At 29.4% G+C, this 26,366-nt stretch overlaps 1 protein-coding gene across 1 annotated transcript; it reads left to right on the top strand.

Annotated features, from left to right (window-relative positions):
* Positions 1-2,158: 2,158 nt before the first annotated feature.
* On the top strand, positions 2,159-9,700 carry LOC101249577 (mitogen-activated protein kinase kinase kinase NPK1). Its single transcript, XM_004229368.5, has 17 exons — positions 2,159-2,630; positions 2,770-2,811; positions 3,137-3,202; positions 3,278-3,388; positions 3,808-3,888; positions 3,987-4,064; positions 4,150-4,232; positions 5,211-5,292; positions 5,394-5,494; positions 5,711-5,750; positions 5,940-5,999; positions 6,081-6,127; positions 6,223-6,445; positions 6,527-6,760; positions 7,046-7,380; positions 7,462-7,523; positions 9,167-9,700. The coding sequence occupies exons 1-17, from the start codon at positions 2,304-2,306 to the stop codon at positions 9,259-9,261; spliced, it is 2,067 nt and encodes a 688-aa protein (XP_004229416.1). The 5' UTR covers positions 2,159-2,303; the 3' UTR covers positions 9,262-9,700.
* The last annotated feature ends 16,666 nt before the right edge of the window (positions 9,701-26,366 follow it).

The raw sequence follows: 26,366 nt of genomic DNA, 5'->3' as shown, positions 1-26,366 counted from the left end.
GAGTATTTAATTGTTTATTGATCATATAAAAAAGAAATAGGTGATTGAGATTGAAGAGATACTAGATATAAGTTGTAATTCGATAAATATAGGTTGTAGCAATAATACGATTTTATACAATATGTTTCGATACATGTAAAATTAAATTATTTATATTTATTTGCACTTGTATGCGTGTATTTTTTTATGATTTAGGAATACATGCTTATATAGAATATATCTGATATGTACAAGCATCGTTGTATCGCTTGTATTTATTTGTGATTAAAACAATGTAGAAATACAGATTGATACAGACCAATACATTTGTATCACTTGTATTTATTTGGTCTTGTAATGCTTATTATATTCATTCTTGATATAAAAATATAGATTGTATTCAATACATACCAATTATTCATTCGCGATATAGTATAATATATAGAAGGGCGAGACAGGGAGTGAGAGAGGGGAGATGCTTAAGAAAAGGTGAAGAGAGGTGAGTTAGATATACAAAGAAAAAAATAGCGATATTTGGAAAATATTGGAGCACGGAGTGATGTAGAGAAGACAACTTTGCCTAAAATAATGGTGAAAATTGCACACGCTACATGACTTATATGAACGGATCAAGCCTTAACGGCCATTGAGGTCCATGAAGTCATATTAGTGTGTTATATGATCAATCATTGAAATTTGAAAAAAAAAAATTTAATTATATTTTTTTATTATATTTGTATTTGAGTTGATGAAGAGATGCATAGTAAAAATAATAATGTGTATTATATGGTAATTCGTCAGATTTTTTCTAAAAGCATGTTTAAAATTTATTTAAAGCAAATTTTAAATAAGCTTAAAATTCATCCATTTTCAACGAACTTTGCTTTTAATCAACTCTTATATTCATATTCATTCATTGAGGTCGTCTATGACAGATTATTGTATTCTAGTTATCTATCATAATTCAATTTTATGTTTGTAGTTATACTAATCTATTTGATATTACTCAATACGATTTACAAAAGAAAGAAACTTAACAAATAAACTTTTAATTTATTTGTAATAGGGAGCTACCTAATAACTTTTTTTATTATAATATTTAGTCAACTGTGCGGAGTTCAATATCGAGGATAATGAATCTTTGATAATTTTTTTAAGGATTTCAAGTAATTTCAGATCAGCCTATAACAAGATTGAAAAGTATGTCAAGAAATTTTTGGGACTCGTTATGAAATTCAAAGCCTAATTATAATTAAACTTATAATAAAAAATGGAAGGAGAACAAATTAGGACAACAAGCAATTTATCAAAAAAAATATACTGAAGAGACATTAATAGAATATTCTAATGAGACTAACAAATTGATGCTAAAAGGTTGTTTGATGGCTGGTTAGAACATGAATTAATTATCTATTAAACCAATATTATATCACGTTTTGTAGTATTTTAGTTGTTATATATAAATTCAGCAAATCAAGTACGTTGTTTGATTGACAATCTCGCATAGCTAATATATGTACAAGTTACGAGGAAATCAATAACATATTAATTTTTTATGAAAATGAAAGAACCATCACATGAATAACTAAATTATGAATTAACTCATAACTAATCCTTACATTACTAATATATGCATAACTCTATTAGCAATCAAATATCCCTTAATATGTGAAAAAGTTAGACATGAAGTAGCTTGCGAGCCCATGGATCTTCTAGCACCTCATGTTGTAAAAGGATTCATGACTTTCCAATAATTTTATCCAAATTATTTTCGTTGAAGTCAGAATTTCATCACTTTATTTAATAAATATTTTTGATATATTCAATCTCAAAAAAAAATTTGATATAGATAAAATTTATAATCAACTCATATATATACGTTATTCAGTCTATATTCATCATTCACAAATATTCAGACTTTATTCTTTTAAGTATAATTATTTGACAAAGATTTTATTTTATATTTTAATAATATGATATTAATTCATAAAATTGTGCATCATGACTCTTTAGCATATTGTGCAATGTAAAAATTAGTTTGTTTTTTTTTTAAAAAAAAGAAATAGAAAAATATTAAAAATTGTCAATTGGTCAAAGCATTTAAAAAAGGACCAAATAATAATGCCGTTAGTTGGGTAAAATGGGAAACTTAAATAAGAAAGAGTGTGGACACACGCATCCACAAACTCCAAGAACAGTAAGGCACAAATTCAAAAAAAAGCTTTATTTTATTTTTGAAAACAAATCCCCCCATTACTTCTCAACGATCAAATGCGAATCACTGAACCCTAATCCACAACTCTCCCTCTCTTTGCTCCCTCAAAATGCAGGATTTCATCGGCTCCGTTCGCCGATCTCTAGTTTTCAAACCCTCAGGCGACTCGGAAATCGGTGCCGGCAGTGCATTTGGAGGTTTCGTTGAGAAAATCGGTTCCAGTATACGTAAATCGAGTATAGGGATCTTCTCCAAGTCTCAAGTTCCTGCTCTTCCGGCTATTTCTAAAGCCGAGTCTTTACCGGTGAAGGCGGATAAGAAAGATGATAATACGCCAATCCGCTGGAGGAAAGGTGAAATGATTGGATGTGGTGCTTTTGGTAGGGTGTATATGGGGATGAATGTTGATTCTGGAGAGCTTCTAGCTATAAAGGAGGTGATTTTTTTGCTGTTTCAGTTGATTAGTAATATTCATTATGTTTTTCTCCATTTTTTTAAAAAAAACATTTCAAGAGATTTGTGAGTTTTGGTTATTGTATTTTTAATACTTTCTGTTTGATTTAATTCAATTGCAGGTTTCCATTGCGATGAATGGTGCTTCAAGAGAGCGAGCTCAAGTAAGAGATTTTGATTTAGCTGATTGCTTCAGTTATTCGCTTTAGTGTATGATCAATTTCCCTATAAGATAAATTACTTCCCCAGTGGTGTGAAATGGGTCTGAATAGTGTGGTGGATATATAAGAATCATATAAATGACTCTACCTGATATAGATTCAGTAGTAACAGTAGTTTATTACGAGCAATTTGATTTCTAAAGAACCAAGATTGTTTATCATGTTCGTACAGACTATAGTTATGTTTCACTAGTTTTAATCTCCTTCGTTTAGTTCTATGGAAAGTTCTATTTTTTTCGTTTAGCTGATCTGTATTTGTAATTTTCAGGCTCATGTTAGAGAGCTCGAGGAAGAAGTGAATCTATTGAAGAATCTCTCCCATCCCAACATAGTGGTGAGTGCAGTTCTGCTGTCTATTGAATTGCATAAGGTTGAGTATAAAATTCTTGATTGTGCTTTTTTTTCACAGAGATACTTGGGAACTGCAAGAGAGGTGGGATCACTAAATATATTGTTGGAATTTGTTCCTGGTGGCTCAATCTCATCACTTTTGGGAAAATTTGGATCCTTCCCTGAATCTGTAAGTGTTGGCTGCATATGTCTATTATTTGAATTACAAAAGGGTACATACTGGTATGCATTTGCTTTTCTGGCTTTATTTTCAAGAAAAACTCATTCCATTTGGCTGTAACTAGTTCAAATAGGAACGAATAACAGAACTTCTTAGTATTACACAAAGGAGGAAGGGGATTACAAGGTGTGTATCGGACCCTGGCCAACAAGGTACAAGTAGACAGGCAACTGGGATACCATGATCGCCCAATGTATAACCTTTCTGTATAACCTTTCTTAAGTTCTTCCCATAGCCAACAGCCAACACTTCTAGTTTGTCAGAACGGACTTAACTACTGTAACTGCAACCTGAAATTTGCTTATCAGCACAGATAGTGGTTCCTGATCTTCTGGGGCATCTCATTATTTCTTTTGATGGCATACTAGGTTATAAGAATGTACACCAAACAATTGTTATTGGGTCTGGAATACTTGCATAAGAATGGAATTATGCACAGAGATATTAAGGTAATTCTTTTCTTCAACTATTCGTATGAGATTAGCTTGTTTTCATGCTCACCCTCCCCACAACTCTCCAAGTTTGATGAGGTTTCTTTTCCCTTTAGGGAGCAAACATACTTGTCGATAATAAAGGTTGCATTAAACTTGCTGATTTTGGTGCATCCAAGAAGGTTGTTGAATTGGTATGGACTTCTTTGGCTTCACTGTCTCTTATTATTTTTGGTCTTGCTTTTGGTACTTTATAGCTGACTCTTGGCACTGCTTCAGGCTACTATGACTGGTGCCAAGTCCATGAAGGGTACTCCATACTGGATGGCTCCTGAAGTTATTCTGCAGACTGGCCATAGCTTGTGAGTAGAATTATTTCATAAAAAATATCCAAGTTGTCATGTATGGACTGTTGAGAGGACCAGCTGTAACTATAAAAAGAAGACATGTTTTTCTGATTGTGTATGGCACATAGTATTTTTAATTGTTAGAGTCCCGCATTAGTAAGGGAATGGACCGGTGGTCTGCTTATGTGGACTTGAGCAATTCTCCCCTCTTGAGCTAGCTTTTGGGGTTTGAGTTAAGCCCAAGTGTCATATCTTTACATTAACAATTGATTACTTAATGCACGCAAAACATCACCCTCATGTTTCAGTATATATGACATATGATTGGTATTGTGTCTAGTAGTTTCAGAGTAGAGACCCTAAGTGGGATTTTAATGGTACTTGCAGGATTGGATTGTTGAATCATCTGTTTAGCTGTTCCGACAAAAAACATAATAGAGACTCAATCAATTTTTCCTTAACTAGTTAGTATTTATGATTTAACTCCAGTCTTAGTTTTGTCAAAATTATGTTGAAAAAATTACTATTGATCAAAGTAAATGGTGCACATGCAAATTTGTAGAAGAAGTCAAATATAGCACATAAATTATTACCAACAATCATCTGTTAAACTTCACCCATCCTCCTATATTGTTAGTAGCATCAGTGTTTGTTTTCCCAAATTGCATGGAAGTTTTGCTAAAAACATATGGCATGAACCTCATTAGAACATTGGAAAGAAACTTTAGATCTTTCAACCAATTAATCATCCTCTGTGCCATTATGAATTGTTTACTTGACCTTGGAACTGAAAGTTGGCAAGCTTCAAGTATATAGTACAATTTAAATGCCTCACTTTACTGATGAAATGTCCTAGTGTTCGGAGAAGCACTTTGCCTCTTGAATCAATGCCTCTCCTTTTGATTGGGTACTTTGGTTGCTTTTCCCTTCTACAAATCCCTACATTTTCTGAATTTTGACACCACAATAATTGTGCTATTCTAAAAATGATAGCTCTGCTGACATATGGAGTGTCGGATGTACTATTATTGAAATGGCTACTGGAAAGCCTCCTTGGAGCCAGCAGTATCAGGAGGTAAGCTTGTGTTTCATTTATTGTTAGTAATTACATTGTGAAATTGACATAAATATTTCAATATTATAGGTACCCTCGTGCCTGACACTTTTCTATTTCAGGTTGCTGCTCTTTTTCATATAGGGACAACTAAATCCCATCCTCCCATCCCAGAGCATCTGTCTGCTGAAGCAAAGGACTTCCTATTAAAATGTTTGCAGAAGTATGTCTGGATTTTCTGCTTGATGTCCTCCCCCCCCCCCCCCCCCCCCTATTTCCACCCAGCCATTATACCCTATTTTTAAGTTTATGCATTCCCTCTCTTGGGAAGTTACTAGCAAATGAAGCATAAGCTGGATTATTTCCATGAGATGCTCAGTTTTATCATATATCTTCCTTCACATCCTTATTCCTTCGTTTTGACTTAATGTTCTGGCAGGGAACCACACCTGAGGACTTCTGCATCAAATTTGTTACAGGTATTCATGAAATTGGTCCTTCACTTCTGAATGTTTGTTGGGTTAAACGTTATTTAGTTTGGTGATAGAGGCGTGATGCTTTAATATGTATAATACTGCCTTGTGCAAAGCTTATAGGTTTTAGCAACAGTAAGAAACATAAAAAAACGTGGCACTGATGGAACATTTGTTTTCTCTAATTGTGCGCAGCATCCATTTGTTACGGGAGAGCATCAGGAAGCACACACTTTTCTTCGTTCTTCCTTTCTGGTTAGTTTGTTTAAACTTCTTTACTGTGGCGTAATACTCATCACACTTTTGTTAAAACAAAGCTAATAGATCAATCAACAGGGAAATTCCGAAAACATGGCAGCACAAAGGATGGATGTTAGAACCTCGTAAGCATTTACTTTTCCTATGTTTGGATATCTGAAGATTCTTTTTTGTCTATCATGACAATCTGTGTAATAGCTGAGGATCTATGATGCTGCAGAACCAATCCTGATATCAGAGCTACCTGCAATGGTTTGAAAGATGTTTGCGACGTGAGCACTGTGAGGTGCTCCACTGTATATCCTGAGAATTCATTCGGAAACGAGTCACTTTGGAAACTAGGGAATTCAGACGATGACATGTGCCAGATGGATAATGATGATTTTATGTTTGGTGCATCTGTGAAATGCAGTTCAGATTTGCATTCCCATGCTAATTATAAGGTGCAGTTTCCTTCTGTCAATATAATGTGTTGTTGTGAATGAGAAGACTTAATGTATATCTTCATTTGTTCTTGGATGTAGAGTTTTAACCCGATGTCTGAACCTGATAATGATTGGCCTTGCAAATTCGATGAAAGTCCTGTGTTAACGAAAAGTCAAGCTAACCTTGATTTTGGTCAAGCAACTATTAAGCCCACAAATAGCCTCATCATGTCATACAAGGAGGATGCTTTTGCATTTTCAGGTGGGCAATCTGCAGCCGAGGATGATGATGAATTGACGGAGTCTAAAATTAGAGCATTCCTTGATGAAAAGGTAGCTGTTTGTCAGTGTGGAAAATTTCATACAGTATCACCAACAATTCATTATCATGACTTGAAACTTTAATCTTGTTCCTCTCTATAGTCTTATCTTTATTTCAGTGTGTAAAATTTCATGCAGTATCACCAACAATTCATTATCATGACTTGGAACTTTAATCTTATTCCTCTCTAGGCTTATCTCTATTGGTCATTACGCAATCACAGTTATCTTTAATTTTGTGGGCAAATCAATGTATCTCATGATTACTCTCATCTTTATTTGTTCGTGTTTATGTAGGCAATGGATTTGAAGAAGCTGCAATCGCCACTATATGAAGAATTCCTTAATTCTATGAATGTTTCCAGCACCCCAAGTCTAGCTGGCATTGGGAACAAGGAAAATTTTCCAAGTAATGTTAACTTACCACCAAAAAGTAGGTCCCCAAAACGTTTTATTAGCAGAAGACTTTCTACTGCCACTGAGGGTGCTTGTGCTCCCAGCCCAGTTACTCACTCCAAGAGAATATCAAATATTGGTGGCTTAGGTAATGAAGCTATTCAGGAACTTCAATCACCAAGGAACAATGAATGGAAAGATCCTCTTGGTTCTCAACGTGACGCTGTCAATTCAAGGTAGATAATGCATTATTCTTCCTTCCTGACTAATTTCAGTTTCGTTGGCTGTTGAGACTGAATAATTGCTATTGTTGCAAGCTTCTCTGAGAGGCAAAGAAAGTGGAAAGAAGAGCTTGATGAAGAGTTGCAAAGGAAACGAGGCAAGTTTTGACCCTTTGTTTTTCGGATAAGATTTAAAACTAAACTGATTATGAGGAGTATTGCTTGACAATTGTGTGAGAATATGGACAGCAGTCCATATCTGATGAAGTTTTCCACCATTTCGGCTGATTTTTAACTTGTCTTTTTTTGCTTTACTGGTTCACACATCTCAATATGGAATACATTATGGACTATCATATAATTTAAGAGACTAAAGGATGAATGAACCATCAAGTCAGAGTAAAATAGAGTAGAAAATGAAAAGGTGAATGAGTGAAGTCAGATTAAGTAAATAGGATAAAGGAAAAGAAAACTGAGAATCTAATTTGGATCAGAGATTAAGAAAAGGATTGGAATGATAATACTAGGAGTGCCTGTATTTGTTAATTTCTTGTTTCTTTTTCTAATCCATGGTTTGTGCGCTAAACATTAGTCTTTCAGACTTCATACTCTTCAATATTTTTGGTTGTTTTTACTTCTCATCATAATGAAATAATCTCTGTTCTATTCTGAATTTTATGTGAAAGATAAGAAATATGAGACTATCTCATTATAATGAGAAAGACGTAAAAAGCATTTAGAGATCTTTTTAGTTGCAAATTTTTTTTGGGATGAGAAAAGCACCCTGTTTTTATGGACAGTTTGTCAAACTTTGTGGAAACAAGTGGGTGACCCAAGGAAATTCACATACAGATCTTATGCATATTTTTGATAGATATTGTGTTTATCGAATGAAATTCGACTAATAAAAAGAAATACAATTTTCTAGGGTGAACTTATTTTTGAAGCCTTGCTGTATTTTGTTACAAGGCTCTCAATGTCATGAGGACTGATGTTCATGGCTCCGATCCACCGTTTTGTTCAACGTGTTTGTCATGGTTTCTTACTTTGTACTTCCTACACATTGATTTGATTAAGGGCTGCTGTAGGTGACTCAGAGTTATGGCAATCATCTGAGCTTCTTTCCTTTTGTGTCTTACCCAATACTTCCTGCTACCGGTCCATACTGACTTGGAATAGATTGTTAGGAGCGATCTGTAACTTGTAGTTTATGTTATTGACAAGTACCTTGTCATCAGTGTTTCCCATGTTTAACAACTCATCCTATGTCCTTTTATTGGAGACTTTTAGTTGCTTGTGATATATGAATTATTTTCTGCAATGACAAAATTTGCCCAAATTCGAACTAATTTAAACTTAACACTATTTTGTTTCAAATTTTGATGGGACATCCGTTCAACTAACTATTTTACTTTTTTACAACTCATACTATAACTTTAAGTTGTTCTTCCCAAACTCAATATGATAATACATTCAACTGTTTTCAATTTAACTGTCATGAAAGTGAACCCAGGTCAATTAAAATGGATCAAGGGGGCAAGATATGACATTATTTTTATAGAGAGTATCATCTTGTTTCACTTGTTGCCCCTGTTCTTGTCTCGTGTGAAGTGATAGTTAAACATTTTTTCTGCAATTGCTTTTACTGATGACAATTTTGATGGTCAATTTCTTTCCAATCTTGCATTAGTATTTCCTGGAAGTCCAACTCTATATATGTTGCTATTGTCGAAGGCGTTTATGAATTAACTCTTGATTGATTAATACGATAAATGTAATGCTGAAACTCTTTATACTGCAGAGATTATGCGTCAGGCTGTCAACTTGTCTCCCCCAATGGATCCGGTTTTAAATCGATGTAGAAGTAAATCAAGGTTTGCATCTCCTGGGAGATAAATGTATGTACCCTTGACTCTAAATTAAAGTCAGCTTGAAGAATATATTCGTGATCCTGCAATCACAGAACAGAGACTTAGATGTCTTGGCCAGGTAGACAAATGTGTGGTTTTCTTAGAGGATTAGAGGTTCTCATCAAATGACGAAATGAGCTGTTACTACAGGATCATCAGCGCTCATCAGGTTGAGTGAGCTGTTACTGCAGAAATATATCTCCAAATCTTGTGATAAAATATCAATAATTTGTTGTGTACATTTTGATCATTCTCCTAGAGGGCTTTGTAAGAAAAAGAAAGCTGCAGCCTGCAGGCTTCTTTCACATACAGAAGCTGTTATCTTATGGTATTTACCAATATTAGAACAGAGAGAAAAGTTGAGTTCTCATCTGTGGAATTATTTGTAAAATGTGATCTATTAATGTATTTTTACCCTCTTACAATCTACAGGCTACAAACATCCTGCTGTTGAGTGAATCTCTTTTTTTTTTTTGCCCACCCGGTGTTTGGTATCCACATTAGAGGCCGATTAAATTCGGATTTGCACCTACATTGGGGTAAAATTTTACCTAATAATGACTATAGGTGAGGGGACTTGAACCCGAGACCTGTAAGACCTTGGTTAAGGATGGAGTACTTTTCACTCTACCACAACCTTTGTTAGTAGTTGAGTGAATCTTTTAAGTGCCAATTGCAATGCTCTTAAGCCAATCATGATGGATGTGAAAGCTATGAAACTTCACATCTTACTGGGAATGCAACCAAGGACTTTAACCCTGTAGTAAAAACATGACCACTAAAATCTTAATCTTGATGAAGTCAAATCTTCTATGAATGAGAAATGCATTTTGGATAGCAGTTTCTAAACAAGCAATATAAAAATAAAAGAACATTGTGTAAAGGACCTGAAGAAAGTATAATCAGTAAAACATGGTCAAAATTTAGATCTTCAGTTGATTTTTTTAAAAGATGTTGAAGTTGTATTTGCTTTATCAGAGGCAGTACGTACAATAAATAAGTTATCGTTTGGTCAGCAGACAGTTATCATGGAATTATAATCCTAGAACTAATTGAGTGAATTAATTAATTAGATATACTCTGGTTTGCAATATTAAATATTTTACCAGATTTTAGTGCCTCCAGTTATGTCCATTTATTCAATCATATCATATCATATCATATATATATATATATATATAAAAAGAAAAACTTAGGCTCGCTTACGTGGCACCACCACAAATCAGGATTTCCTTTTAAATTTATTTATTTTCAAAACTAGCCTTCACCTTTCAAGAAGAATTGCGACTTTAATGAAGACTTGTGACTTTTATGAAAAGTTGTGACTTTAATGAATAGTTATGACTTTTATGAAGAGTTGTGACTTGTATGAAAAGCTGCTCGACACGCTCATGTATCAGTATGAAGCACACTAGATATACACAGATACATATATGTAGTGTGATTCACATAAATTTTGGGATACATAGGAATCTCACCCGCCTCTTACCCTATTTTTTATGTATCTGGTAATAAAAATATATGTATTTGAGTATATTTTCTTCGATATATGATAGAAAATTCTTAATTAATGATAAGATACGTAATATTTTAAAAGTATAAATACTAATATTATGTAAATATGTATGGTAGTAAAGCATATCTAATTACATAGTTTTATCAAGTTCGATAAGATAAGATGAGATATCCCGCCATATTATCGGTAATATTTCAAATATTTGAAAGTTTGCCGGCGAGACAGTAAATTTTTGTTCATAGAAGTCAAAGAAATCATAGAGTTTGGTCAGGAAATGATTTAAATGTATATGATGAATTAGTACCGACCCATGTTTGTGTCCCATTTACCAAACATGCATTGGCAAATATTTTCTCATATCAAAATGATGAATCAAAGAACTAAATATTCCATATGTTTCCAGACAAAAAATCTAAAATAGTAATGATAATAATAGATATACACTTATTTGATTCACCAAAAGAAATAGATTTGGTTGTTGAGTCAAATTTTATTTTATTTTTCAACATCTTTTCTTTAGCTTTAAGATTGTGGTACATTTATGCACAAAAAAAGTTTAAGTCTTTCTGGAGATGGTTTGAATAATGCAATAGCTGAGGGTTAGATTTTGTGAAAGATTGAGGAGAAAAAAAATAATGATTAAAGTGTATGCAAAAGATTTTTGAAAATGGATGAGTAGGACATGTCTTTTAACTCTTTTGAAATATTAAAAAAAAAAATTGAAATAAATGGGAAAGAGCTAGATTTGAGGTCAGGAAAATATCTTTAAGAGATTATAAGAAATCATTATCTTGAAATTGAAAGTTCACAAGGGGAAATAGTAAGGAAATTCAAAAATATTATAATGTCTACAACAAAATTTGGAATCCCATTTGTTACTATACTATATTTTATCAATATAACTTATCAATAATAATAATATGAAACTTATATTTTGGGAGTGTTCAGTACGAAGGAAAATATTTTATTATGGGAGATGGGGTGAGGGAAGAGGCGCACGTTGCAGTGAGGAAGTCAGAAATTTTATGAAGGAGTTCAAGTGCTAAAGTGAACCTGCTCTTTTTAAAAAGCGAAAAAAAAATTGTTACTAGTGAGATTCAAACACACTAACACTTTAAGTTCATGTGTTTTTATCCTTTCAAGACACCTGAAACCACTAGGCTACATCATATTGTTGTATCAAAAATATCTAAAATATGTTACTTAGCAAGTTGGGTTATCATATTATTTATATATATGACACAATTTTCCGACGAAGAGTGTCTAATAAGAGTGGCTATGCTACAGGTGAGGTGGTGATAGTCTAGTAGGTCAGATAGGTAAAGATGATGTGTGTTGAAGGTGAGAGACACGATCAGTGTGCAAATGTTATTTGTAAAACTTATTTTTCATGTTACTTTTTCCCAAGTTTTTCAAAAAATTAGACCAATCAAACATTTTAAATTAAACACACATTTTCCTTCCCTATCGAAATACGCCTTTTATCCTAATTATAATTATTTTGCAATATAATTTTTCCAATTATGGAGATTTAATTAAACTCTACGTTGCCCATGAGTAATGAGTGGAAGAGTATTCCATGTCTCATTCTAAAGATTTGTTGTTTCAACTTTAGGTGATAATTTTTCTTTCTTTTAATTTTTTAACGTAAAAGTGAAATAGTGAAGAGAGGTCTTTGTAGATTATTTATTTATTTATTTTGTTTTGATTTTTTCATTCAATATTCAATATCGATTTTGGATCCTTAATTAATTAGAATTCACAACTCATAAGGTTTATTGAAGATGAACGTCTTTTTCTTAGAATTTAAATCGAAATCTCTAATTAAGAATACATAAAATTTATCCTTCCAACGAAATTCTTTGATAGTGTAATTTGAAGTTAGTATTAAGTATAATATCTCCTTCCCACCTTTTTCATCAACAAATGGTATTATTACTCAAATTTATCTTTTTAGCACACACAAAAAAGAAATTTGGTCTACTCCAATTTTTTTTTTTTGAAAACCTATCTTTTTGAATTTGTCCCTACTAGACAAAATATGAGAAAGGTACCCAAAGCAAAAAAAGAAAATGTGCTGTGTGGTTCCAAGAAAGTTGAAATTAACCTAATATTGGATAAGTATTAGATAGTAGCTAGTGGAGACAAATTCATTGGTTTAATATTGTTATTTGTTTCTTATATTACTACATCATGATTGGAAATTGTGAAAGCTATAATTCACAACATTTATATAGGGAGCAACCAATTGATTAAGACTTTGACCTTTATTTACTAATGTTATACTAATAATATGACATTTACCTCTCATTTAATGTCCTAATTACTCCTTTCATTCAATATTATTTGTCATGATTTCTATTTTTAGAATCAAACTACAACAATCAATTGATTAAGACTTGACCTTTATTTACTAATAATGTTATACTAATAATATGACATTTACCTCTCATTTAATGTCCTAGTTACTCTCTCCTTTCGATATTGTTTGTCATGATTTCTATTTTTAGAGTCAAACTATAAAAACTTTGACTAACATTTTAAGATACATTTTTTCATCATATTAATATGCAAAAAATTGTAATTTATAGTACTTTTCATATAGTTTTAGAATATCTATTTTTTGTCTAAAATATCGAATTAATGTGATCTAATTTACCTTTGAAAATTAGTTAAATTGATTTTTAATAAGCACAACATGACAAATATTTCCGAACGGAGAGAGTATTAAAAGTTGCGTATTTTTAATTTACTTAATTGTGCCTTCACGATAACAAATAAAGGATTCAACAGTAATAAAATATTTATTGGTATATTTATATTTAGCGAAATAACAAATATATTTTTCCTATGTCATTTTGTAGTATACATCTTATGAGTAATATAAGTTTAAACTATGAAAGACACTTTTATTTATTTATTAGGGTAGATGCGTGTGTCCTTAAATAATTCAAACTTGAAAATATGTGTGAGTGTAATAAATTTTAAAGTGATAGAAAATAAATTGTAATCACAATGAAATAAGAAGAAATATAACTTTGTTAATCAAGATTGCGGATACAATTTTGTTGATTTCTTGATTCTACTCTTGTAAGATTCATCCATTATTCGAGGACCGTTAGTGACGTATTTCTCGAATTATGATGATTTAAATTTGATCTCTATATGAATATTTCATCAATTTTTGAAATACTCGAAATCTTGATCTCTTTATAAAATTTAATATCCTTTATATAGACATAAATAAACATAGGTTTAGGATTGAGTAAATATGTGTTTTTACTTTCACTAGTTAAGTCCAAATATTACTTTAATTTAATTAATCAATACGTAAAATTGAGCAAATATGTCCTCCTTTAATAGTTTTTAACATTTTTTAACACGTAAAAAATTAACATTTCATTTCTATTCGTTACTTTATGTAACCATCAAAGTCAATAACTAATTCCTAAATTTGTTTGTAAATTTTACATCTTAAAGTGAATATTGTTACTCTTTGCATGATAACAATATATCAATGTAAAAAATATATACGTTCATATCCTCAGCGATAAAAATTATAATTTATAAATATACTTTTGTTGTTTAGTCTTTTGAAACTTTTGCACAATCGATATTAATTTTCTACACTATTTTTGTCTTTAATTTTACATGTTTTAGAGGCATGAGTTTGATTATTGTCATTTTTGTAATAATTTCATTGACCCACCACTTTAGCATGATGTAAAGCTAATTGCTAGAAATAACTATTGTATGGTAATAAACTATTAGCAAAACATATAAAAACATGAATATGAAATGTATAGAGACCTAATAATCACATGTGTTGAATGGATATGTGGCATCTTGAAAAAGGCTATGTGGGGTGGGGTGGGGGGGTTGGAGGGGGGGGAGGGGTCACACTCACACATGGTTTGGGGCCTTGAGGTGGTGGGGGCTATAGAAGCAAACTCTTAGAAAATTTTAATTAAGTATTATCCTAAAGACAAGTTATGAATAAGACATTGTGCACACATCATCTTCTTTTTGGAAGTTAAAGATTTAATATGTGCACTAAAAGGTTGTGTGGAGTGAGACTATTGGTGCCTTTAGAATGTAAAATGTGTGCTTTTCATAACAAAGTTTTAAACTTTTTTAATGGGGATGCCATTAATATTGGCTAGTTAGCCTAAAGACAATAAATCTTGAATATTGCCATTTGTATCCTCATTTATTTAACTTTGAAAGGAATCTTTATGTTTTTTTCCAAGTGATAGAAATCAAATTGGTGAATGGTTTGATCATCTCACAATAAGTTTAATTGTTAAAATGATTATTAATATTATTAAGAAAAATGCATACGTATCTCCTCAATCTATTCCCAAAATCTCATATACACAGTTATACTATATTGAGGTCTTATTATCCCCTGAACTTATTTTATAAGTAATTTTCTATCCCTTTTTTATTTACGTGGCACTAGCTTGAAAAAAAGTCAATCAGCGTTGGATCTACAAAATAGTGTCACGTAGACTAAAAAGGGGTAGACAATTGTTAATAAAACAAATTCAGAGGTTAGGACTTTAGTATATTATAAGTGTCTTTAAAATTTCGAACATAGATTGAAGGGGTGCTTGTACAGGTACTTGTGCATTATTATTATTATTATTATTATTATTATTATTATTATTATTATTATATGGATTTAATTTGTTTTTCTATCTGTCATACCATTTTTTTGTACTTAGATTTTGTATCTCTAGAAGAGATTATAAAATAGCATTGAGTAAAAAAATATATAAGTTTTTGTATTTCTTTTCGTACCTTTGAGTGATGAGTCGTCATGTCTTTTCTATTTGAATTGACTCTACAATTTCAATCTTTATTTATAACTAATCCTAAACTACGTCAATATTTAATAACATACCAATTCTAACTAATTAGGTTCCACGATACGTCATCCACCCTCAAGATGGACGTTGACGATGATACAAGTTTAAATTTATTTTAGAATCTAGGTAAATAAACGTCGTATGTTCTGAGCTTAAAAAATCATGATTTTATCAACACGATCTTTCTCAATATCTTCTTCTTTCATATTGTATTCTCTCAATGCATTAACAAATTGAGTGAAGGTTAAATATAAAGTCTTGCCTTATAACATATCAATCCTCAATATTTTGTATTTGCTTTCAAAACCTTTTTAATAAAAAATATAACCTTACTATTTTCGTCCAACGTAACGACTTGTGTATAGCAATGAGATTATAACAAGGTTACTTTGAATTATTTTATGTATTTATCTACAGATTTTAATAAATGTTTTGTCCGTCAATAATTCAATATTATATAACAAGCTATCCAAGAAAGAGATGATTTTGCTTTCTATTAATCCTAACGAATAATTATTGTTGCCAGGAAGATATATATAATATGATCAAATCTGTTACTCGTTAATTAGTTAATCAAATTTGATAGATTCACCCTCATAAATAAGAAGTTTTAATCTAGGAGGATCAGAGGCGGCTCAAGGATATTAGTGGCCTAAAATAAAAATTAAATAGGCCTAAAACTTAAATTGTTAATAACTTTTATATAATTTATTTCTTTTAGTTTTCATACTTATTATGAATTATTTTTCATAAGACATAATACTCTAAATATGTAAAATTTCTTCGAACAATCCCTTCATTTTTCATGAAATGTTCACTTTTTCTACAAATAGTATTCAATATTTATTATAACAAAGGGAAAATGCACAGTACCCTCTCAACCTATGCTCAAAATCTCAGAGACACACTAGTACTATAGTAAGGTCTTATTACCCCTGAACTTATTTTATAAGTAATTTTCTACCCCTTTTCTGCTTACGTGGCACTAGCTTGAAAAAAAAGTCAAACAACATTGGACCCACAAGATAGTATCATGTAAACCAAAAAGGGGTAAAAAATTATTAATAAAATAAGTTCAGAGGTAATAGGACCTTAGTATAGTATAAGTGTGTCTCTAAAATTTCGAGCACAGATTGAGGTGGTACTTATACATAATAACTTATAACTTATTATTATATAAAGTGAGGCCGCTTAAATTTGATTTTTTTTAACACTCGAGTCACCCCTAAGGAGGATAATAACAATCGCTTGACATCCCTTCGATATATTCATTATGGTTATCGCATATCTCTTTTTCTTTTTATATGATTTTATTTACTGTATATATTGTTATAATATTATAAACTGTATTGTTACTCTTGTTGCCGCGGAAATAAATCCGACCTCTTCCCATTCCCTCCTATGTGTATAGCTCAAAAGGTGCACCTCGATATATATATCTCTTTTAATATATTGACTAATAAATATAATGCCATCTTCAAGCTCTTTAATGGACTAAAAAAAGGTTCAGAAAGTTATGAAAAAATGATTATATTTTACTGAACAAAACGTCTCATTCTAATTGGCTTTTGAGATTTCTTCTTTTAGTTAAAGAGAAAAAAAGATTATGATCAAAGCTTTTGTAAATTGTCACCGACCACATATTATATTCTTCATTCAATTTAGGTGTACGTACGTCTTTTTTGTGTTTGCTTAGTTAGTAAGTCTCATATATATTGTGGCCTCACTTTAATTTTCTTGGTGAACAATTGGTTTCTCTTTTACAAGTTGTTATTATTATTTATTTGAATAATAATTGAGGCCTTCTTTTTTTTTTTTTTTTGTTATTGGATAACTCTTGGATTAACTACTTGTGTGGTGAACACATAAGATTGTGGAAAATAATACGTAATTTCTTTTTTAATATCGTCACCAAAATGTTTACTTGATTATGAAGCAAATCCACTTGGTCATCCTCAGGAATAGCTAAGTTGGTTTGGAAGGTACTCATCTACGTAAATGACTCAGAATTGATTTCTATACTCAATATTTATTAAATCAAATTTAGCGCATTAGGTTTACCTTGTGCGTTTTAATTTATTGTGTAATTCACAGGCTATTATATAATGAGAAGTTTATTTAGTATATTCATTTGTAGGATAGAAATTATGCGGTTTACAGGCTAGCTATTACATAATAAGGAGTTTATTCAGAGGAACAAAGTGCTCATTCGAAGGATAAAGTCTGTAGCAGTGTTGTAATGAGTTTTATAGGGTTTCAAGAAAAAGTCCAAAAGTTCAATGTGTTGGGAAAAAATGGGTAAAGTGTTGACTGGTTACGAAATTTAAGATAAAAATAAAGATATTTAAATTTTGTGATCTTTAAAAATTTATGATGTAAAATTGAAAATTTTATGATTTTATATATCTGCTATTTGTAAAATAAAATAAAAGGATAATATTAAATCGTCTACACATATAAAAAGATATCATTATTTTTGGACTAATAAAAAATGGGAAAAAGATGTGAAAAATATTTCAATTTTGATCAAAATTATTGTTACAATACTAAACTTTATGGACGATCTTTTATTCCCTTTCACTATTTAATAGTGTATTTTAAAAGTATATATATGTTCACGTGGACATATTACTACTTATAATGATTCAATAATTTTGATGTTACGTGTGCACATCACATGTATACCTTTAAAATCACTATTAACAAATGCAGAAATAAAAAATCTATTTCAATATTTAATATTATTATAATAATTTCAATTAAAATTTAAATATATTTCAAATCTTTTCCGAAAAAAAAATACTTGAAAGGGAAAGAACGAAATATCATGTAACGAAATTTGATAAATTGGATATGATTAAACTAACTTTAAAGAATTGTGCGTGGGGTGGGGCTAATACCATTTTTATGAAATCTTTTCATCTTCTTTTTTTTTTCAAAAGAAACAAAAAAAAAATTCAAAGATGAAAACATTATTTTCAAAGTGCTCCTCCACCCTCCACCACCACCATTTGCAAGTAATCATTTTATTTTTAGACAAAGGGTTGGATCTATTAAATGACGTATATGGGTTGACTGAATTTAGTTACTTTAGTTTACGCTTTAAAATATATATTTTTTTAAAAAAAATTAAAATTATTGTGAATAATTTTAGGTCTTTTAACTTGTAAAGTTTAAATTTTTACTCATTGGGTTTTGTGATTTTTCCTCTTTGAAATATAAGGTGAATTGAGTTGAAAGTGAATAATTAATATTCAATTACTAATCTTATCACGAAGAAATGCTAAGAATTGGCCTTGTTATTTTCATGCATTGTCATAACTACAATGTAATAAGACGAATACAAAAATGGGCCATGAATAATTCATATATAATGTATGATTACTTTTATATATATATATATAAGAATAAACAGTTATATGTGGTTCGTGTTTGGATAAAAGTAATAAAATTGCGAAAAGAAATTGATGTGTTTAATAAAAAATATTGATAATTTATTGCTTTAATAGAATGGATAATATATTTTTATTTTTATGAGAAATTATAGATTTAAGAATATCTTTGTAAAAAAAAAAAAAAGATGAAGGATGCTTCTTTATTCGTATTATTTCTTTTTAAACTATTTTGATATACTTTTTCTTGAGTCAAGAGTATATCAGAAATTAGTAATCTCTCTACCTTATAAAGTAGGAATAAAGACTGTTGACAATTTATTCTTTTCAGACTTCACTTATATATGATCACATTGTATTTGTTATATATTATTATTATTGAAAAAATAAAAGGCGGACATAAAACATAAAGGAAGTTAGGGTTTTAATTTTGGAAAATATAGTTTGTTTATTGATAAAATAGTTAATATTTCGATCAAATTAAAAGTGCTTATAATTTACTCTCTGCATTCACTATCATTTGTCATGATTTCTATTTTTAGAGCTAAACTAAAAAAAACTTTAACTAACATTTTAAGATGTATTTTTTCATCATATTGATATGCAAAAAATTTACAATTTATATTACTTTTCATATAGTTTTTAAATATCTAATTTTTGGTTTAATATATCGAATTAATATAATCTAATTTAACTCTAAAAGTTAATCAAATTAATTTTTAAAAATCATAATATGACAAATAAAAATGGACGGGGGAGTAAAAAATAATAAGCGTGGGACAACCCATATAAATTTATAGCGTTTGGATGTTTATCAATTTAACCATTCTTTTTACCAAAATCAGAAAAGTGAAATAATTTGTCACTTTCTTCTTCTTTTTCCTATTTATTATTTTCTTAATTTATAAACATTGCAGGGACCATGGGAGCATCAAACCCTAATGTACACACGTTTTTTGTTAGTGACTATTTTTTAACCTATGAAATCGTTTGATTCGTAGGATAAAGATAACACGAATACATTTCTTTTATTCTTTCATATGGAAGGCCAGCAGTACTAAATTATATAGATATTGACTTGCAGGAAGCAAAATGTAGTGTAACTTTAGGGATAATTCCAAGGAAGTACCTAAGTATATATCTCCAAATTGATCAGGTGTACTGAGTGGATTTTGTAACTCCACGACTATCAACTGCCTTCCTCTAGTACAAAATTCTCCCTACTTTTAGTAAACCAAGAGTTTCGGTGGAGGATAAGATGTGGAAAGCGATATTGAGATAGTTTAAATATAAGAAAAAGTGATATATAAAATATCTCAATTTAGAGGTTTTGAAGGTTGGCTAGTTTTGAATTGTTTCTGAAAAGATAGTGGTAGATCAAAGAAGTATTGACATAATATCTCAATGTAGAGGTGTGAAAGATTGGCTAGCTATGAATGGTTTAAAAAAATATAGAGACAGATCGAAGAAGTATTAATGTTTGAGGGGAGGTGATTCAACAAGACATGATGCAGTTTTAGCTTATTAAAAACATGACTTTAGGCAAAAGCAAGAATGCAGATCGGGATAGAAGGTTAATAAGATAACATGTCGTCTTATTGTCCGTTCATATTGATGGTCACATATAGTATTGTTTTTGTAGTTTTTTATCCTTTGGTTTCTATTACTATTTATTGTTTCTTATACCTCGATTATTGTGTTGTTATATTTTATGTTTTGTTAGTGTATGCTGGTTTCATTATAGTTTATTGTGTCTTGTACTTTAGTTAATTTTTTTTAGAGACGGTTGGATAATTTTGTAGAATTAAAGGGTCTAGTGAAAAAATTTATTTACCTTTGAGATTCCACACACTCTAATCTCCTTAATTTCTAGTTTGTGGTACTATATTATGCATATTTTTATTATTGAGAGAGAGTTATTAGTACTTTTTTTTCTATACTATCCTTAGTATTAAAGAACTACGTAGGAGCTACATAAATACTACCTAAATTTAGAATTTCAAAATATTATTAACAAGGTTATTTTAGTAAAATTACACCTTCATTAAAACTTTTTCTAAAAGATATGACAAATTAACAAAAGTCGAGAAATATAAAACAAAGAGAAATTATCAAATTATTACTATTATAATTATTATTTAAATCTATAAATTCATCGTGTGAACGTATAATTACCTATTAAATATATAAATATATTATTAGTTAATCTTCAACATATGATTCCATTTAGCTAACCATAGTTATTTATTTTATTTTTGAAGAGAAAACTATTTGAGTATTTGAGTAAATATTTATTTCCATTAATTGGTTAAAATCATGAGATGAGGATGAGGTAGACATGTTGCATATATTCATTGGGAAACACCCCAAAAATTATGCATTTTATTGTCCTTCCATTCCATTCTGACACTCCAACTTGCTATTTTAACATTTTTCCAAATTTAATGAGGCTGCTGCCTGGACAAAACACTGCTTCAATTATTATTTTATTTTTTTGAAAATACAAAAAAAAGAAGGAAGTATTTAATTCAAAATTAAATTAGAAAAGCAAGTTCTTGATTACTTCTCGATTCCAGGTAAGACACAGTTGTTTGTATTTAATTTCTGTATCAATAATTTTAGTGATAATTAATTAACTATAATAGTTTGATTGTTTCTCAATATATTTTTTAGATATGGTTAGCACTTTTTATATATTCTTAAATTTTATAGTGATATTATATCTAATGACAATCAACTAATACAACACTCTTTGTTAATATGTATATTTTTTTTTATTGTTATAATGATACTCTCTTCATTTTAATTTATGTGATATTATTTGACTTGATATTATATTTTATATTTTCTTTTTAAAGTCTTTATTAATTATTAAACAAATCTCAGGTTGATTTGTTTTATATATATAAATTATACGTACATGTGAGTAGGGGCGGATCAGATTTATAGCCACTCCGAAGTGTCTAACAGAACGCTCTTCATTAGTATATACATATGTCAAATTTTACATTTAAAGAATATATATTTTCTTAGTAAAAACTACACTTTTAACGCAATAATAATTGGTGTTCGATTGAAGTTAAAAGTTTCAGATTTGTATCTCTATAACATAATATTATTTTATTAAAATTTTTGACTTTATTATTAATTTACGAATCATGTAGAGTTGTAAGAAAATAGGTTACAATAGAAGAAGATAGAATATTAATTGATTCGAGAGATAGATAGATAGATAGATAGTACGGTGAGAGGTACATTTGATTAGAATGAGCAATCACATGTACGTTACCTTACTCTTTTGCTATATATAATATATGTTGGGATCTTATAAAAGTTGATGAAGATACTCAATCAATCTAGCTCTGTCATATTTTGCCAGCCAATATTCCTCCTCTTCTTATCTTTAACTTTGGGTACAGCACTTTAAATGGCAACTTGCTATGTAAGCTAAAATGGTATATATTATTAGTTTATTACTATTTATTATTAAAAAAAAATATTTTTTCCGTTTCAAAAATAATAAATATCTCTTTTAATTAATTTATATATATATATAATGAATATACTATGTAAATTCATAATATAATTCAATACTTAAAAAAAAAAAAAAAGTTGAACTTTTTCGAGCAACTTTGTACATGTGTTACTGTTGACTTTTTCATCATTTCTTCTTGTAAGTTTTTTAGCATTTTGACTTGATTGAAGATAATATTAACACATGATTTTCAAAGTAATAATAACAAATATGATGTGTCTCTTAGAATATTAACTTAATATATCAACTCTTTCCTTCTATTTTTCGATTGACAAATTGTTTAAACTTGCTATAGTCCTAGATAATATTACGTCAGGTATGATTCTTTTATAAAAATATATACTAATATTTTTCAAATATTAATTAGTGCTATTACTTCGTAAGTGGATACATTTTTAGTGTTGAATGGGACTTTCAAATTGTGCTTCGTCAACAAGGGGAATGAGAATATTTCAAACAAATCAAAAAAAAATTCTCCAGCTTATTAATGATTATTAATATTTAATGGGCTATTTTTTCTCAATGTGTTGGAATGCAAGCTTTTAAGGAACGAATGCTTATATTATGCTAAAAATTAATTGTAGGATTTGTTTCACATTCTTAAAGAAACTTTTTAAATTTTTGTGTGTATTAAGTGTAAAAACATTGCTAGAGTTAACTTTGTGTCATATGTATTGAAGTCTATATTAATTAGATATAGTTAATTAATATATATATATATAGTGGGAAATTGATGCATTATTTTGGCTCATTAAGTAATAGAGATATATATTATTTAGTGTGAAATTAAGAGTTTAGTCTTATTATTGTAGTTGAAATTTGTATTTACGTTTGCTTGTGATTAATGAAAACAGTTGAAAATTATGTGTAATAAGTCGTGATTTCACTCCATTGACTAAGAAAATTTCCACATAAAACTTTTTGCTTCCATTGATTGACTGTCTTATTTATTTATGATTGTTCATCTGTAGGTTTGACCTGGTACTAAATCACACTGATGACATATACATTTCAATCATAATATTTTGAGTTTTTGGCCAAAAACATCTTTTAACTATACCACAAATTTAAATTACATCCTTAAAGTATTATCCTTAGCAAAAGACATCCTTCAAGTATTTAAAAGTGAACAATTTTCATCCTCCTGGTAGATGTCATCAAAAAGCTAAGAGATCTAAAAATCCATGAGCAGTTCACGTGACTATTAACAAAAAGCTTCCTGCATAATTTCGTTACTTGCTATAACAAGTTCCTTTTTTAAAAAAAATCTTAGATTTTATTGCTTGTGGAAATTAAAAAAAACGTTTGAAAGTTTTGAGAGTACGTACATGATCTGCTCCTTTTCTCATTTAATAACAAAAAGAAGTTGGAGTTTAATTATCTTTACCCTTTTCATAACCAAAATGTATTTTGGATCAATAAATTTTTGGGTCAATGAAATAATCAAAATATTGATTATGTCTCGCATTTGAATTTCATTCAACATTATTAGAAGCGAAGTCTCCAACACATGTCGCTTCTAGCATATTCAATTGAGAAGAAACATATTTCAACTAATAATATTTTTTAATATTAAACTACATGAAAAATAAATAGAAAAATTGTCAAATTAAATTTTTTTGCACAATGCTAAACCTAATTATCGGAAAAATTCATGATAGTATTTTTAACATACCTAAGAATAATAATTTGAAGGAATGATTTTAGTTTTGTGGATCTATTAGTTTTTTAATAAATTAAAGTAGAACGATTAAAAATTATTTACTTTTAAATACTTGAATAATGTTTTCTGCTAAGAATGATACTTTGGAAATATAGTTTAGATTTGAATTATAGTTGAAGGATGATTATGACAAAAATCTCATAACATTTCATAAGTATAACTTGCCTTCATTCAGATGATGACGCTTAACATTAACTTTCTTTCTACTTAGAAGTCCACTTATAGAATTAAGCTCTTTTGCAAAAATAAAAATAATATATATAGTCCACTTATAGAATTAAGCTCTTTTGCAAAAATAAAAATAATATATATATATATATATATATATATATATATAATTCGAAATATACATCATCCTTTTAGTATAAGAAACAATCATTTGCACTAACAACCAAACTTAGTTAGATCTTGTCGTCTTATAAAATCATCACATTTAGATTCGAATAGACTAATTCACTAATTATAGGATCTATTATTGTCGAATTAGGTTTTGAGATTAACTCAAACCTCAAAATTAGTTTAAAGGAAGGAACAATTTGTCCAAGCCTTATAACTAGTCAATTCAACTCATTAATCATCAATGTAAGACTTTTGTAACTCTTAAACATCTCATCTCACGTTCAAAACTTAACATCTAATTTGAGGCCGGTTTTGATTTTGGGGTTGGCACATGCAAAATTTGGGTTACTTGAAATAGATTCTTAACACAATGGGCACAATTTTACAAATTCATCAGGCTATTAATACTATATAAAAAATTATCTTTATCGGCAATCAATTAATGACAATAGCTCAATTATCTTTAAATATATATTTTTAATGATAATTAACACGCTTTATATATATCCCTAAAGTTTTTATAGTGACATTGAATCTAAAATTGTTATATGTATACTTTATAAATTCTGGACAATATTTCCCAAAAAGAAAATAATCAAATTAAACAACCTTTGTTCTAAAGTTTTGCCGCAACAAATTTTCAAGTGTGGAGTTAGGTAATTAGGGTCAACAATAAAATACTTTAATTTCAAAGAAATTATGCTAGGTAGCAAGGTCAAATTTTGATGATGATGATGATGTGACAATTATGTTTGGTCTGTCATGTTACCTTTAATTTCTTGAAAATAATGTGTATGGGGCGGCATTCACTTGTTGTTTTTACTTAATTTCACAAAATTTTCCAATTTGGCATCAATTTTTTCTTGCTTTTAACTTTGAAAAGTCTTTGATAAAAAGGTCCACTTTTTATTCCATAGTTAGAATCTTTTTATGTTTGATATCTTGTCTCTATCACTAAAGTATATATGTTACTCTAAATTCTTTTCACATTTTGTCCGTACAATTATATATTTTAGCTAGGTGTTATAATTCTTATTTTTGCTATTTTGGGACCCCTAAAAATTATTATCATTCTTTTACATTTCGTGAAACAATATTGCACGTTAAAGTAAATAAAATTTCAATCATGATAATCATAACCCTTAATTTTCAAAAAAAAAAAAATGAATTAAAGTTATTAGATTCGATCAAATTTTTTAAATTTAGAAATTGTTTGCAGTGTATATATTATTATCAGTAAATTAATCAACATATTAAATTTAAAATTCGATCATCATCTAAAAACATTATCATAAAATAAAAATTCAAAAAATTAAAATTATGATTTCACTTTTGAACGCGTTAGCTCCGCTCCTATTTTATAAAATAGAGAGTAGTTATGCCTCCAATATTATTTGACATTGCACCACTTTCGTTTGACTGTTAGGAAAAAGAATATAAAAGGAAATTGTCGGATGTTTTTTTTTTCTTTTCATTTGAATCGTTATGTTTAAGCAAAGAAAGTTGTGATAATAATTATAAAAGATTTTGGACAAGAAATGACGTTCTGCAAAAAGTTGTAGGAGATCTTACTTTATTTTATTTTATTTTACCTTTCAGACAATAAATGTAAGAAATATTTTCCTTTAATTTTTTTCAATAACTTTCTGAAGAAACGTACATTTTTTTTGTGACTTTTTAAGATTATTTTGAATAGTTGTACAATTTTGTGCAAC

This window comes from Solanum lycopersicum, chromosome 1 (genome assembly GCF_036512215.1).
Source record: "Solanum lycopersicum chromosome 1, SLM_r2.1".
In the NCBI taxonomy this organism is placed as follows: domain Eukaryota; kingdom Viridiplantae; phylum Streptophyta; class Magnoliopsida; order Solanales; family Solanaceae; genus Solanum; species Solanum lycopersicum.
The sequence above is the reverse complement of the archived record's forward strand: the minus strand, read 5'-3'. Positions and strand labels throughout refer to the sequence as shown.